This window comes from Protopterus annectens, chromosome 2.part2 (assembly GCF_019279795.1).
Source record: "Protopterus annectens isolate FY-2018-M chromosome 2.part2, PAN1.0, whole genome shotgun sequence".
Taxonomy (NCBI): domain Eukaryota; kingdom Metazoa; phylum Chordata; order Ceratodontiformes; family Protopteridae; genus Protopterus; species Protopterus annectens.
In genome coordinates, this window is record NC_056730.1 from 471,391,441 (window position 1) to 471,407,074 (window position 15,634).

Sequence of the window (15,634 nt, forward strand, 5' to 3'; positions counted from 1 at the left end):
GACAGTGCATCCCACTCGGAATCCTTAAAGTCCGCCAACCCAACACACTCCAAGAAGATATGTTTCCAAGTGCCTCTTTCTTCCCGTCATACTACCATTTGCTGTCTACCTTTGAAAAAATTCCCTAGAGTCTACTTGGGGTATAAAAATATCTAAACATTTCCAAGCAAAAAAACTAAAACTTTTAGATTTTGTTACATATTTGTGAGACATACATATATCTTCCCATTGCTTCTTTGTGACTTGCTTATTCAGTCTCTATTCTCAATCCTTTCTAACCTCCGCTGATTGATTCTTAGGGTCTATATTATGGCATAGACAGCTAAAAACACTGAACAGCCTTACCTCGACACCGCTTAACCGAAACTAGGAAATTTTGAACAGCCAGAACAGCAACTTTTTTCCCAGGGAAACAAATCACTGGGCCAAAAAAAAAAGACAAAATAAAGTGGGGGGGGGCGGGGGTTTCAAGCTCTTCGACATTTCCTGCTTTCGGTTAGGCAATGTCTAGGTAAGGGTGTTCGGTGTTTTACGCTGTCAGTCTTCTGATATAGACCCAATTGTTGTAGTTATGCAATATTTTATGTGCTCTAGTAAGTATTCCTTTTTTAATAGCAACTTCTATTCTAGATTCTACTATAAAACTCTACCAATGCTGGTCTTTTGTTTAGGAACCCCCCCCCGTTTCTTTCTCTTTGCTTACACTCTGATATCAATTCTTGATAGGGAAGGCAATCTCTAACCTGCAGTCCAGATAAATTCTTGGCCACTTCCCATTCTATTATATTTTAAATTACCGTGGCTGAGAAAGATCCTATTCCTTTGTGCTATGGCAAAACTTAACAATAAAAGTGAAAGTCATCAGAATGACCACTAAATATAAAAGTTATTCACAGACTGAGGTGATTCTTTTTAAAAAAATTGTCTGATTTCTCTGTCTGTAATGTATTGAAGAAGTGGCACAGAATATGTAGAATGTTTTAATTGCCAAAGTTATTACATGTCTGATGAAGCTCCTAAATATCTGACAAGACATTAAGAAATATCTGCTTATAGTCATTAATCTGCCACGAATCATGAATAGTTCTTATTGCAATGGGTTACTTTATTTTTGTTCATGCCTTATGTTTGTTTGTTTTTTTTTTCACTGCATATATTGTTTTTAATTTTCTTGAGCAAATGTACAACTTTAAGTTAATAAATAACTGAGTGGCTTTGAAGATTGTGTAAAAAGTGGTAGGGTTTAGCCATAATGAATAGTGTTTATGCAGGGTGAGATCATTCACTTTTCTTATCAATTTGCAGGGATGACAACAAACAAGCTCCAAAAAGCAAGTTCTGTGGCAAGGAATAAAAGGTAATGTTTAAAAGATTTGTGTGTTAATGCTCAAGTTCAAATAATACATGTTTTCAAGTTAGAAATGACTGCTCCATATTATGTCTGCCCTCAGATAAAATCTGTTATACATGACAGTGATAAATTCTGATGTATCCAGTATGCCTTTCATTCATGTGAAGGCTGGCATTTTAAGGAAGCCTTATAGGCAGATTGAGCACAAAAATAAAAAGTGTGAGGCACCATTTTTAAACACTCATTTCCCCATAGATGCTGCCGTTCCTGCAATCGTGTTAGAAGACCACTCGTTTCAAAATGATTTCCCCTCTTCCACCAATAAAATAAGCAGATAAATGAAGCCGGCCAACAAAATTATTGGACCCTGCAAGGAAAACAAAAAACTAAGTTGAAACTAGTGCATGTATGTTAAAAATCTCAAACATATGTACCTAATATAGTGACATCAGTTTTTTAAACTACTGTAGTGGGTCTTTAGAGTGCTTTAACGCTGCAGTACGGTAAAGCGGCAAGCGTCTTCTCCCATATTTACTAACTTACAAAAGTTTAATACACCTTTCCCCTGAGTGTACCTTCCACCTCTTCCTTCCCTTCCTGACCAAACACCAACTTCCTGAGCCAAAAACACTATTATTTAAAGTTCTGTAACTGACATGTCTCTTCCTGCAGTATAAACCTCAAATTGTCCTATCTTTCTCTTGCTAATTACCCCGTTTCTCTTCCTGCTGTATAACCTGTAACTTTCTCGATTTTCTTCTCCTGCTAAATAGTCCATAAATTTTACTTCCACAGGCTATAACTTTAAAGTAGTTGGCTGTTCTTCTCTTACCACTGATAGTCTCCCAACCACTCAAGTGTCTTGGGCTCCTGGCTCTGCTTGCTCTGTTCGCTATGCTCACTCAGCTCCCCTACCCTACCCCCATTCCCACCCACCCCATATCAATTACATTTATACTTAGACAACACTCATCATCAAATCCCAATCTCCTCTCACACCGCCTTTCACATCTCCATAGCTACACACTCCACTCTACCATTACCACTTCACCTCTACTGAAACATCCAACCCACAGTTACTACCCTTACACTTACCCCACTCTCTCTAAAGCCTAACAAGATGAACTGCACATAACCCTTACTACCTAAAGCGGTACTCCACTCATTAACTATCTTAACTCTTTTCCTACTTTCCTTCCTCTCCTCTTACCATACCCAACTTCATATCATTGCCCCACCCCAATGGCAAACTGAGGCTATATCCAGTGCCCTAAAAATAAACAACTTCCCTGTGTCACCCTGTGACCTTAACTCCACCCAGTTTTTCTTTTACTTACACGAAAAACTAACAGTCAAAGCTAACCCTTACTCTTCTGTAAAACAAACTAACGTAATATACAAATTATCTAAACTGTACCTTTACCTACTCACAAAACTCACCTGCTGTGGTGACATACACCCCATTCCAGGACCCATTGCATCATCCAACATTAACCCAATTCAGGTAAATCCCTTTTACCACAGACCTACTTCATCTCTCCTCTTAACATAAATGCAAGAAGTATAATTAACAAAATTCAAGACCTACATGCCCTACTAGCTCTATATAAACCAGAAATAACAGTACTGACAAAAATTTGGCTTAATCCAGAACACTGCAATAATGAAATTACACCTCCAGCCTATAATATTATATACACAGATAGACTAATGAAAAAGGGAGGTGGAGTAGCAATATTATTCCAAAATCACTTCACCTTAGAACAATCGGATTACAACTGCCATGAAGTTAAACACATAGAACTAATTCTTGGCAAACTAAAACTTAATTCCAACAAACATATAATTATTGCAGGTGGCTCTTTCCCACCAGGCACTGACATTACAATTATGGAAAGCCTACTTAACTGGATCTCTAACTCCCTACCAGAAGAAACCATACTATTAGGAGACTTTAACATTGACAGGCTTAACTGCTCTAACTATAATCCATCCACCCACATTAACCTCCACGGATTTACCCAAATTATATCTACCCCAACCAGAACAGACAAAACTTCCAAACGTGAATCCATCCTAGACTGGATACTGTTATCTGACCCCACTCTAGCACAACAATCAGGATGTCTCCCCGGCAGTCTAAGTGACCATCAACCAACCTTCCTAATTAGAAATAGACTCTAACACATTAACCAACCCAGCCTCAGTCTTTCGCAATAAAACAACCTTTATAACTACTAGCTTCAAAAATGCACTAAAAAGTTGCAATTGGACCCCCCCCACACAAGACAGCGTGGATCCCCCCCCCCCCAAGACAACTTCCTCTAGATGAAGCTGTAAATTACTTTAACTCTACCTTCCTAAAAATCTTAAATCATCATGCTCCCGCCCGAGCCATAAGAATAAAAACAAATTATGCCCCATGGCTAGCTAAAGATGCCAAAATTACAATGAAAGAAAGGAATAAAGCTTGGACCCAATTTCATAAAAACAAAACTACCAATCACAGACAAATATATCTAGAACTCCGTAATAAGGCTAAAAAAACAAATTAAATTAGATAAACTCAACTACTACAAAACCATACAAGAAAAACATGCTCACAACCCTAAAAAATTCTGGGTCATAATAAATTGTATAATGCATCCAGGAAAACCCTCCAGTCCAACCCCAGTGCTACCAAACAACCAGGACAACAGTCCCACTCAGTTTAACACATTATTTACCAAAACAGTTCAAACTCTTGCAAAAACTCTTAACACCCCTAGCAGCCCCACAACCACATGTTCTCCTACTCATCCAAATACAAAACAAATTAATGATGCATCCAGCTTTTCCCTACACCCTGTAACCACAAAAGTAATCCTTAAACTCCTAAAAAAACTCAAACCAACCACACTAGCAGCTGACAAACCTACCTGCAGATTTCCTTCAAATAGCAACAGAAGCAATAGCCTATCCTGTATCCATTCTCATAAATAGATCACTAGCAGAATACAAGGTACCCACCTTATGGAAAATATCACATATTCCACTACACAAAGGATGTAGATCCTTAGAACTCACCAACTATCGTCCTATCGCAATCCTGTCACCTTTATCAAAAATATTAGAAAGAGTTGTTCACTACCAGCTACTGCATTACCTCCTAGAAAATTACCTACTCTCCAAATCTCAGCACGGCTTTAGGCAGTCACAGCACCATCACAACACTGCTATCATTTACTGAAATAGTTAACCACCACAGAAACAAGGGACTACTCATATCTCCCATATTCTTAGAGTTATCAAAAGCCTTTGACATTGGTAAACCAAAGCTTTCTACTTGAAACTCTTTCTAATCTAAACTTAAGCTCCTCCTCTATGTCTTGGTTCACTAGCTACTTATCATACTGTCAGCAAGCAGTCCTTTGGCAAGACCAGCTGTCCCCTGTACTACCAGTATCCACAGGAGTCCCCCAAGGGTCTTTCCTAGGCCCACTGCTGTTCTCACTATTTACCTACCATATCTCTTCTTCCTCACCTACCACATCTATCGTACAATATGCAGATGACACAACCCTCAGTCGCGGATTCAGGCTTTGGCGCAGAGGCGCTCGCCTCCCCCTTTTGGTTAACCCACACATCCTGAAGGCAGAAAAAAATAAAAAGCTTTTAAAAAATAAAATCTCTCCACTTGCGAGTGCGTAACGTGTTTACATCCGCAGTGCCAGAGTTTTCTCCTTTAAGGGAAGACCCGGCATTGCACACATATGTGACAACGCAGATGTTCCGCACTCGCTCGTGGAATTTTAACTAGCAGTTCTACAAGTGAGTGTTGCATATTCCATGACTGTAAGTGAACATTTTTTATGAGGCTGCACACGATTTGGTTACTTTATATATGTGAATATTTTTAGATTTGATTTCCCATAACACAGTTTGGTAATTTTCACATTAGCCTCAACTTTAACTCCATTTCTTGCTGTGATCCTGCTGTATTAATGGGGCTGTAGCTAAAATAGGTCCAGTCTGTGAGTATGGATAGCAGATTTTATTAAATAAATTGAAAGAATGTGGCTAAGCATTTCATTTACTACCATGTATATTCCTTAGGCCTGCTTTTCTTATTGGCCTGTATATTTGTTTGGATGCGTGTGGAAGAATTTAGCCATTATAACAGTTACTTTATGTCTTGTCACCTGTGTTTCAGTGAGTGGCTAGAAAACAAATATGAATTTTATCATGCAGGAGGTTGAGATGACTGTTAATATACACTACACAGATGTCACCCTTCTTATAGGTCAAGATGGCAATTGAGCTGAGGCAGTACAGATGGGTTGAGGTGGTCTGGGATGTAAATGTCATTGGTGGGCATGGAAGCTGGAGTACAGCCATTCTAGAATTTAATGTCATTAAGCACAACGCTGAGGAGGAGGTCCAGGACCTTGGTCTGCTGTGGGGATAGTAGAGGGTCCTCACAGCAATGACAAGAATTAATAGATAATGTCTGTTTGTTACTCTTAGTAAAACACAACTCCGTTTTTAGAATCACTGGGGCATGGATGTGGGTGCACCATGGAGGGAATGTTACTGCTTACTTAGATATATTTATCATGGAGTATTGCTTAAAGTACATTAACTACATATACAGACTACTACTCAATGATCAGCTAATGCTGATGATGGCTATTTCAGTATAGGTGGTGATGGTGGTAGTAGACTGTCATCCTGTGCGCCCTGCAGTCATGTAGTATCATCTTGTGGAGGTGAGATGCAAGTCTGCGCACAAGATTGTACAGTATACATGTATTCTAAATGCCTGACAGGGTTTGTGGATGTATGCTTTTGTGTTCCCCCACAGCTGCCTAGGCAATGCAACCTCTTTTATAGGTGAGCTAATACACGTTCACTTATGTTAATGTCCACTCCTGTGTGCATGCTTGTATACCACCTACTGTTGTGTCTGTGATGACAGCAAGGTTCTGAAGGAAAGCTGGCACGATGTTGGGGGCTGTTACCCACACCTTTGTTACAAATATACATACTAACTGTGATTGCTGTACATATCCCCATTCCCACTTAAATACCCACTGTTCTGAGTGTACTCATGATCCTTGACCACCTTCAATGGTCTGGTAATTGGCACAAGAGTGCCAACTGTTGGCATCACAATTTTATTGGGATTGATCGTGCACACATCTGTGTAGTGACAATACCTAATAACTTAAGGAATAAATTTGCACAGGCAGTCACATCAGTGAAAGGTTTCTGGATCTCAGTGTCTTGTGGGATCCATTGTACCCAGTTTACCTGGCACATGGCATATAGTGTGAAATTCACTCATCACAGGTGTCCACTCAGCCTGCATCCAAGGCATGTGACTATTCATCACTGCATTTGACAGTAGACTGTTGAGAAACTTTGTAGGATCTGGTTTACAAATGCTTTCAAAACCCCAGTAATATCTTCATTTAGTTTGTGTAAAGTTCCAGCGGCCAGCACAGTCACTGATAAATGACATGCTGTTCAGTGGAGTGTTCATTTCCTTTCTCCCTGCAGCTGATGTTCAGCTGCCACCAGCTCCTCTGTGAATTCACTGGATCTGCTGTATCCACCATAGCCTTCTCTTGGCTCAATCTGACCCATACCTGAGGCTAGTGAAGAGTCAAAACACACTAGTATTGCATCAAACTTCTGCTGGGGAGTGTGCCCCACCTCCCACAACAAAGCGTATCTGTGCAAGCTCTGCATTTCCTGCATTAAGAAAGTGCATGCTCTCTTCCATGCATGGTCAAACCTCAACTTAAGAAGTATACTTCTTACAGCATATAGCTCACCAGGCACTTCATGCAGCTATTCCAGGGAACCTAGGCTACCTCCCTTCCCCTAGGAAAATTGTGTTGGCATTGACCACTCACTCCTATCTTCCCCACCCAGTCCCTCCATTGCCCATGCATCTAATCAAACAGAGGTTGCCCAGAGATCAGTGTAATATTTATTACACCTACTGATGTTCTTTGTGTTTCACTGTTGCAGTCATTACATTTGGGTAATCTGCTGGCAGGTTGCCCTCAGTCTGCCTGAATTCCCAAGTCTTGGGTCCTGCGTCAGTTGCTGTGTCCTCTTCCATGACATCAGGTCGTCAGGGGTATAAGACATGCAGCCAACGCCATTTTCTTTAGTCTTTTTTGCTGAGTGGTGCCCGAAGCAGAAGCATTTCACAAGTGCCGGCCGACTACTGAAATATTCGAGTTTGAGTTTCAGAACCGAAGTGTTCACTAAAGCTAAGTACCCTGTTGGGGAAACTTTTTTCTTCTCCATACCGATGTCAGAAAAAATTAGTAATTGTAATACTTGTGGGAAGTAAATACCTCATAAGGATTTCCATTTATACTTTATTCCTTGCCTAGGCCCTGATCACAACGTGCCTGGCTGTCGGTTTTGTGCTAGATTTAACCAACGCACTATTAAGCGTCTGTATATTTTTGCCTCAAAGTGTTTTGGAAACAGATTTAACTACCCAGAAATGTCATCGGATAGCAATCAAGACTACTGGAGTACATAAAAAAACGCAAAGAAAAGGACAGAGAAAGGCAGTCGAGATCCAGAACCGACAAAGCTTCTCCTAAGCCAGTCGCTGGTTCGCCGGTACTCAGTGAGGTGCTTTCGCAGCCCCTGATACCTGCTACTTTCGAGTCGCAGGCCTCTACCGACACCCATGTGGAGTCTGGCAATGCCGCAAGATACTCAAGATATTGGACCAATGGATGTATCTCCCTTGGTTGGGTCCGGAGCCGCTGAGCAGGCACCGGCTTCTGAGGGTGTATTCAGACCTCAACATTTGTATATCAAACTAATGACAGCTGCAAAACCAAAGACAAAAACAACTTCTAAAACAAAAAAAAACTGACGCATGAGCCACGTGCACAGGCCTCTATGCCTAAAAAACAGATGATCAAAATGGCTGAAGACCTTATTACCTTGATCAGAGGTACCCCCCCCCCCCCCCAAATAAGAGGCCTAGGCAAGATACTGGTTATGAATCTTCAGATCAGGTTTCTATTTCTTTTGATTCCTCTTCTGATCAGGAATTATCTGTACCTCCCTATGAGGATTCAGATGCAGAGGAGTCTATGCCATCTGCATCACCTCGTGAGGAATATTCATTTGGAGAACCCTTGCATACTTTGATGGAGCATTTTCACTGGGAAAGTCAAGATTTCTCAGATTAAAAAAAGAGGCTCAGGGATTTCCTTCTTCTCCCTCAGCACAAGCCTTTAGCCATACCCCCTGTTTTAGACTTTGTGGATGATGTGTTTTCTGAGTCAAGCGTGACCCCTGACTCCTTACTTTCAGCTCCCAGCAAGTCTGACAGATATTAGAGGGTCCCTGACTCACATAAATTCCTATTTAGAAACCCTGCTGCTGATCCTGAAACTATTTCACAGTGTCCAAAGGGAGTTAAGGCCTCAACAACAAAAAATCCTACCCCCTCTGACAGAGATTCAAGAGCACTGGATAGATGGGGAAAAAAGGTTTATACAGCTGCTACCTTGGAAATAAGGGCCTTAAACTGTCAATTTCATATGCTCAAGTATCAACAATATGTTATGGGATTGCTAAAACAGAAAATGATGATGATTTCTGAATGTGCAGAAAATAAAGAAATGCAGAAATTATTGCATGCAGCTGAACAGGTTGAAAAGCATACTTTGCAATGTGGTTTTGATTCCTTAGAGGCCTCCTGCAGGGCCGCAGTTACTGGATCTGTGATTAGGAGGCATGCCTGGTTAAAGGAACAAAATTTGCCTGATCATGTTAAAGCTAAATTGTTAGACGCACCTTTACAGCATGATACTCTGTTTGGAATTAATGCAGAAGAGGTTTTAAAGAAAATGGAAGACAAAGCTAAGTCTATGCAAACTGTAAAAGACTTCTTACAAGTGCAGCCACCCAGATTCAGTAGACACTGGCCTACAAAAAAATTGGTCCTTTCCTGTGTCAGACAGAGCTCAAAGGGGCAAATCCAGACGCCCTAAGGGTTCCAGATACCCGACGCAAGATTCATACAGGTCAAAGCAATGGGGCGTTTCTACCTCCAAATCTGGAGGAGATAAAGCACAAACCTACAGAAAACCGTCTCAATGACTTCCCCCTACCTGCACCAAGCACTTATCTTTTGGCAGCACCCTTAGGGGGAAAATTAGCCCTTTTTGCTCAAAATTGTCAGTTAATAACCCAGGACAAATGGGTGCTAAACATAGTATCAAAGGGGTACAGATTCCACTTCCATACTCTGCCAATGGCAAACGGTTGGCCAGATCTGCCAAAAAATCAATGGGCAGAGGCACAGAAACAGGTTACGTCCCTCATGGATATGGGAGCCATTCAGCCAGTACCAGAACAGGAAAAAGGACAAGGTTTTTACTCGACTGTTCTTGGTACCCAGAAAGGACAAGGCCTGGCTGCCAATACTGGATTTATCGATTTTGAACACATACCTGGACATTCCAAAATTCAAAATGCTGACTTTGCAGCAGCTTCTGCCATGCTGGGAAGAATGCTTGGCTGGTGACATTAGACCTAAATGAGGCATACCTGCATGTCCCAATAAGACAATCATGCAGAAGATACCTCAGATTCAAGGCTGGCTTAATGCATTACCAATTTTCTGCACTGCTTTTTGGCTTATCTACTGTGCCCCGGGTCTTTACAAAATGCCTGGCACCAGTAATTGCATTTTGCAGACAAAGAAGTATTCAAATATATCCTTACTTGGATGACTGTCTCATTCAAACAGAGAACAAGGACATTCTTCTTCAACACCTGGTGTTTGTGAAAAGGCTTCTAACATGTCTAGGGTACACAGTAAACAAAAACAAATCACAACTAGTACCCTCTAAAAAGATAACATTCCTGGGTGCAAGCTTGAATAAAACTGCCCAGATGGCTTACCTCACGCCAGACAAGCAAAGGTGACTGACTACTTCAAACTGATGGCAACAAAAACCCAGTTATCCGCAAGACAAATTCTGCAGGCTGTGGGCTTCATGGCATCCAGCATCCTACTGATTCCATATGCAAGACTGCATATGAGGAAACTTCAGTGGTACCTAAAAAGTTTATGGAGTCAACATTGTCACAGTCTAGAAACAATGATTCCTCTCATTCCCTGCCTACAGCAGGAGTTTCTATGGTGGGCAAAGGCATGTCACCAAAACATGGGATGGGTCTTCACTCTACCCCCTGCCAGCCAAACCTTAACAACAGATGCATCAGATTATGCATGGGGGGCCCACATGGCGGGAAGATGCATTCAGGGCATATGGACCCCAAAACAAATGCATCTACATATCAACCAGAAAGAGATGCTAGCTGTTCAAAATGCCCTGACAGCCTTTGAGGACTTACTTAATCTAGGACAACTACTGATAAAGACGGACAACACCACGGTCATGTGGTATATAAACAAGCAGGGCACTCATACCCCTTTGCAGATTAGCCATGACACTGTGGGACACAGCTTTGACTTACCAAATACATCTTCAAGCTCAGTTCCTGCCAAGAAAGCAAAATACTCTTGCAGACGATTTGAGCAGAAACCTTATGGATCCTCACGAGTGGAAACTAGATCCACAAGTCTTCAGCATAACAAAGAAATGGGGGAGCCCAGACATAGATCTATTTGCCTCTCCTCAAAATTATCAATTGAAAAGATTCTGCACAAGGACTTATCACAGACAAGCATGGAAAGTGTACACCCTATCCTTCAGTTGGAAAAACCTATCAGTTTACGCCTTTCCTCCTCTGCCTCTTCTTCCCAAGGTCCTCCTAAAAGTCAGACAAGAGAAACCAAAGATGATACTAATTGCCCCGGACTGGCCTCACCAATACTGGTACCCAATCCTGAGGAACTTGTCTCAATACCCAGCTTGGACCTTACCTCAAAGACCTCAACTACTGTCCCAGCAAAACAATCAGATCTTGCACAATCAACTCCAGACACTGAACCTGACAGCATGGCTGATCATGTAGTTATACAAGCAACACCTCTTAGTAAGGCTGTGATTGATGTCATTTTGGAAGCCACTAGGCCTAGTACTAGAAAATCTTATGCTGATGAATGGAAAAGATTCTGTGCTTGGAATCAAGCACAAGGAACTGATACAGCAGAACCAAATATTCCTCGGATATTACAATATTTAACTGAGATGCTTGACAAGGCCCTATCTTTTTCATCAATTAAAATTCATGCCTCTGCCATTTCGGCTCATTATAATACAGAGCCACCAATCTTTTCTCATCCTTTACTAAAGCAGTATCTTAGAGCAGCCAAAAATTTAAGGCCTCCTAGAAGATCATCAGTACCTTCATGGGGCCTCAATTATGTGTTGGAAAAGCTCACCCTGCCTTCATTTGAACCAGCTGCTACCGCTGATATAAAGTTCTTATCATGGAAAACAGCTCTGCTACTAGCAATTACTTCAGCAAGAAGAGTTTCAGAGCTACAGGCCCTCATGGCTGTAGAGCATTTTATCATATTTTACCCAGACAGGGTGTGTCTGAGGACAAATCCTACATTTATGCCTAAGGTGGTTTCCAGTGTGGGTCTTAACCAGACTATTCATCTGCCAACCTTTTATCCAAATCCGCAGAACAAGGGGGAAAGAATTCTGCATTCCTTGGATGTGCACAGACAGCTAAGATTCTACTTGAGCAGGACTAAAGCTCAAAGAAAAACTGAGCAATTACTAGTGGCATATGCTGCAGGATCAGAAGGAAAAGCTGTTTCAAAGCAGGCTATATCAAAGTGGATAAGCCACTGCATTCGTTTCTGCTACTTACACCATGGTAAACCTATGCCCAAGGGCATTAGGTCTCATTCCACCAGAGCTGCAGCTACTTCACAGCCTTTCTCAAAGGAGTACCAACCAAAGGCATTCTAGAGGCTGCTATTTGGAGTCCAGGGCAGGCTTTGCCATTGCAGTTCTGCAGGGCCTTATAGCTGCACCTAATGCTATTTAGCTCCAGCCAACCAGCCATAGCTTTGGGATTCTACCCAAATATAACGATTGCAACAGTGAAACACGAAGAACATAGTACAGTTGTGTACACTTACATAAATGTAGATGTTCGAGTGTATTCACTGTTGCAGTCCAGGTTACCCTCCCGCCATCCCCCTTTCATTCTGGAGTTTCTTTCCTTCTCTATCTTCTACAACCTATGTGGTGTATTTGCTTGTAGATGAAGGTGAAGTTTTGTACTGATGCGTGTATTTATATATACATAATTTTGCTACCTTTTTGGGGGCACCTGACATCTGGGGCAAGAAAAAGTAAAGAAAATGGTGTCTGCTGCATGTCTTATACCCCTGACGTCATGGAAGAGGAGACGGCAAACGATGCAGGACCCAAGACTTTGGAATTCAGGCCGACTCAGGGAAACTTGCCAGCAGATTACCCAAATGTAATGACTGCAACAGTGAATACACTCGAACATCTACATTTATGGTAAGTGTACACAACTTTACTTTTTTACTGTTTAAGTGGTAGCGGGGTTATGGACATACGATTTAGACATGTAGGACTTTTGCATTACTAATTAGTGGATGGTATACTTCAGTGTCTGGCAGGATACATACACCATCTGCATGTCTCACAGTATTGTCATGGCTTCTCTAGAATGCATAAGGGAGAAGCCCTACTTAGCAGTAGTTATTAATTGCTGTATATACAGGCTCAGTAATGAGATGCAAGCAGTGTATTGTGGTGAAGCACAGGTTGCTAACTAGGGAGCAAGTGATATAGTCCCTCACCCCTTTTGTCCTACTCTTCCTGGGTACAGAGGCAGTGAATCACTGGCTACAAAGATCATCTGCATCTTACTGGAAGACATAACCCCTTTTTTATAAGCTGTGCTATATAGAAGGATTTTTTTACCTCAGTAGACACATTGGTTAAAATTTAGGTCACTGTCCGGATAACTTCCCAAATCCAAACAAGCCTACTTATAGGGTCTTAATGTCGTTATGGTTCTTCCCTGAGGTAGATGACTTCCCAAAGAATACAATAATGCATTTATTGACATTTATTTTCGGTCCATGATTCTGGCACCAGTTATTTTTTTTTGGGATAAACCTTCCTGCAGGATGGCTATGTAATTTGGGGATTCAATGACTGCTCCTAACCTGCAGCCATGTGCAATCTTGGTCGGCCAGAGCCCTTTGGTATTGAGTTTTAATTCAGAGAAGTAGATCTAAACAGGAAAGGTCCCAGCACAGAACCCTAGAGGACTCTACTGGTGACCCATCCCTTTGTGGAGGTAACCTTCCCTATTTTGTTTTCTTGCATCCTATCTATGAGCCATGTGGTAATCCAGTGTGTAATAGGATGTATCTCCCAGTTTATTTAGCTTTTCTACAATGCCTGAGTGGGGGATTGTGTCAAAAGCTTTGACCAGGTTGAGGTATGCAGTGTGTACCCTTTTACCTTCTTCCATTGCATTGGTAACCTTTTCAAAAAAGTCCACCAAACTGAGTAAGCATGATCTGCCCTTGACAAATCCAAACTGAAATGGGATCAGTGTTTGGAGGTTTCCTGTTTCCTAATAAGTCTTTCCCATGGCTTTGCATATTAGTCTGATCAGACATTAAAGTAGATTTTGTGTTACTGTCCTTTGTGAAATGCTGCAGTAGTTAGATTTGTTTTCGTACTTTACATATAACTTAACTGACTTAGTTTTTAGGACTTTTTTCATAATATATAGTTCCTTAACTTGCTATGCTCTTTTTAATTAACTGAACTTCACTTGGGCACATAAAATGATTTACTTAAATTAACTTTGCTGGTTTCACATAAATAATTATTTACTTTGCTAAGGGTATTGTTGGGGTGATATCACCTTCACTGGGAGACTCTGCTAGGATATCACAATGCATATGTCAGGTTTGCTTTAGAAAATAACTCAAGTAATCTCCGTGGTATCCCCGAAGTCTCAAACCACCCACTAAACAAGTATAGTGGGTCCAAAAACAGAACAGTGTAAGAAACGTCTGTGTGGAAGATTTTCAGTCCATATATATCTAGTTGATTTTCAGTCCATATATATCTAGTTTAATATACAGTGATTAACTATATATATATATATATATATATATATATATATATATATATATATATATATATATATATGGATTGAAAATGTTATACAAACATATCTTCCAGGTATGTTTTAAAACAACTGGTAATGTCTGTAAATATGCTGTGTGCTGGACAGGAGTTGTGTACCTCCACTAACACAGCCACACAAGGTTCTTTGGATCCTAGGAGAATATTAGGCTAATTGCCCTGAAGGGTAATTTTAAGTCTAGCTAATAAGCAGAGGTCAGAATCAAACCCAGTACATTGCGTCTATGAGGTGTAGACCATAACCATTATGCTAAGTCCACTCCCTCTGAGTTCCAACTGATTGTATGTTGCAATGCTTTCACACATGCTGATAGAATATGTTAAGGTGATCTTTTCACTTCCCCTTCCCCGGTGTTCTTCTTTCTCACCTCACTCGTCAACTTTCCAGACTGCCCCCCCCCCCCCCCCGCAAAATCTTGGATCTGCCACTGGCCCTTATTTCTGCCACCCCCAACTTAAAAGAACTCCAAACCCTAACCCAGAAGTGCTTTACTGTAGCCGAAACATGGTTTACCAACATTAAACTTATTCTTAATCCCAAAAAAACAAAACTAATTATTTTCGGTCCTGGGCGACCCCCTCCCCTAAACAGTAATTTTACTGTTAACTCTATGGACAACATCAAAATCACTCCCACTACCCACACTAAACTGTTAGGTGTTGAGATAGACAATAACCTAAAATTTGACATCCCTATAGCTCAAACCATCAAGAAAGTAAACAAAAAACTAGGGCTCCACTACAGGTATAAACAGTTTATGACCAAGCAAACCAAAGCAACCATCGCAAGGATACATCTCTTATCAATCCTTCTCTATGCCTCCCCTGTCCTTACAAATCTCCACCAAAATGATCTAAGAAAAATGGAATCTTGTTACAACAAGATTGCCAAGTTTGCTACTGAAGCCTCTTACATATCCCACAAAAGTAATTCTTAAACTCCCTACGTCTGGCCCTTAAGCAGCTCAACTGGTTTGAACTGTCTCCACTACTTCTACTCAATCAACTCTCAATAGCCCACAAGCTCCACTACCTTCCAAAAAATACCCCCAGCTTCCAGCATCTAATCCAGCCTCTCACTTCGATGAGAGCCTTGAGTTCCAGTAGCCAAAAC

The 15,634-nt window shown here is 41.1% G+C and overlaps 1 protein-coding gene across 1 annotated transcript in view; it reads left to right on the forward strand.

The window, feature by feature from the left end:
* Positions 1-15,634, forward strand: part of POLK (DNA polymerase kappa) — a 1,256,064-nt gene that overhangs the window by 1,150,447 nt on the left and 89,983 nt on the right. Inside the window, exon 13 of the mRNA XM_044064442.1 lies at positions 1,306-1,357. Within this exon, the coding sequence (XP_043920377.1) occupies positions 1,306-1,357 (52 nt within the window). The remainder of the gene's footprint in view (positions 1-1,305; positions 1,358-15,634) is intronic.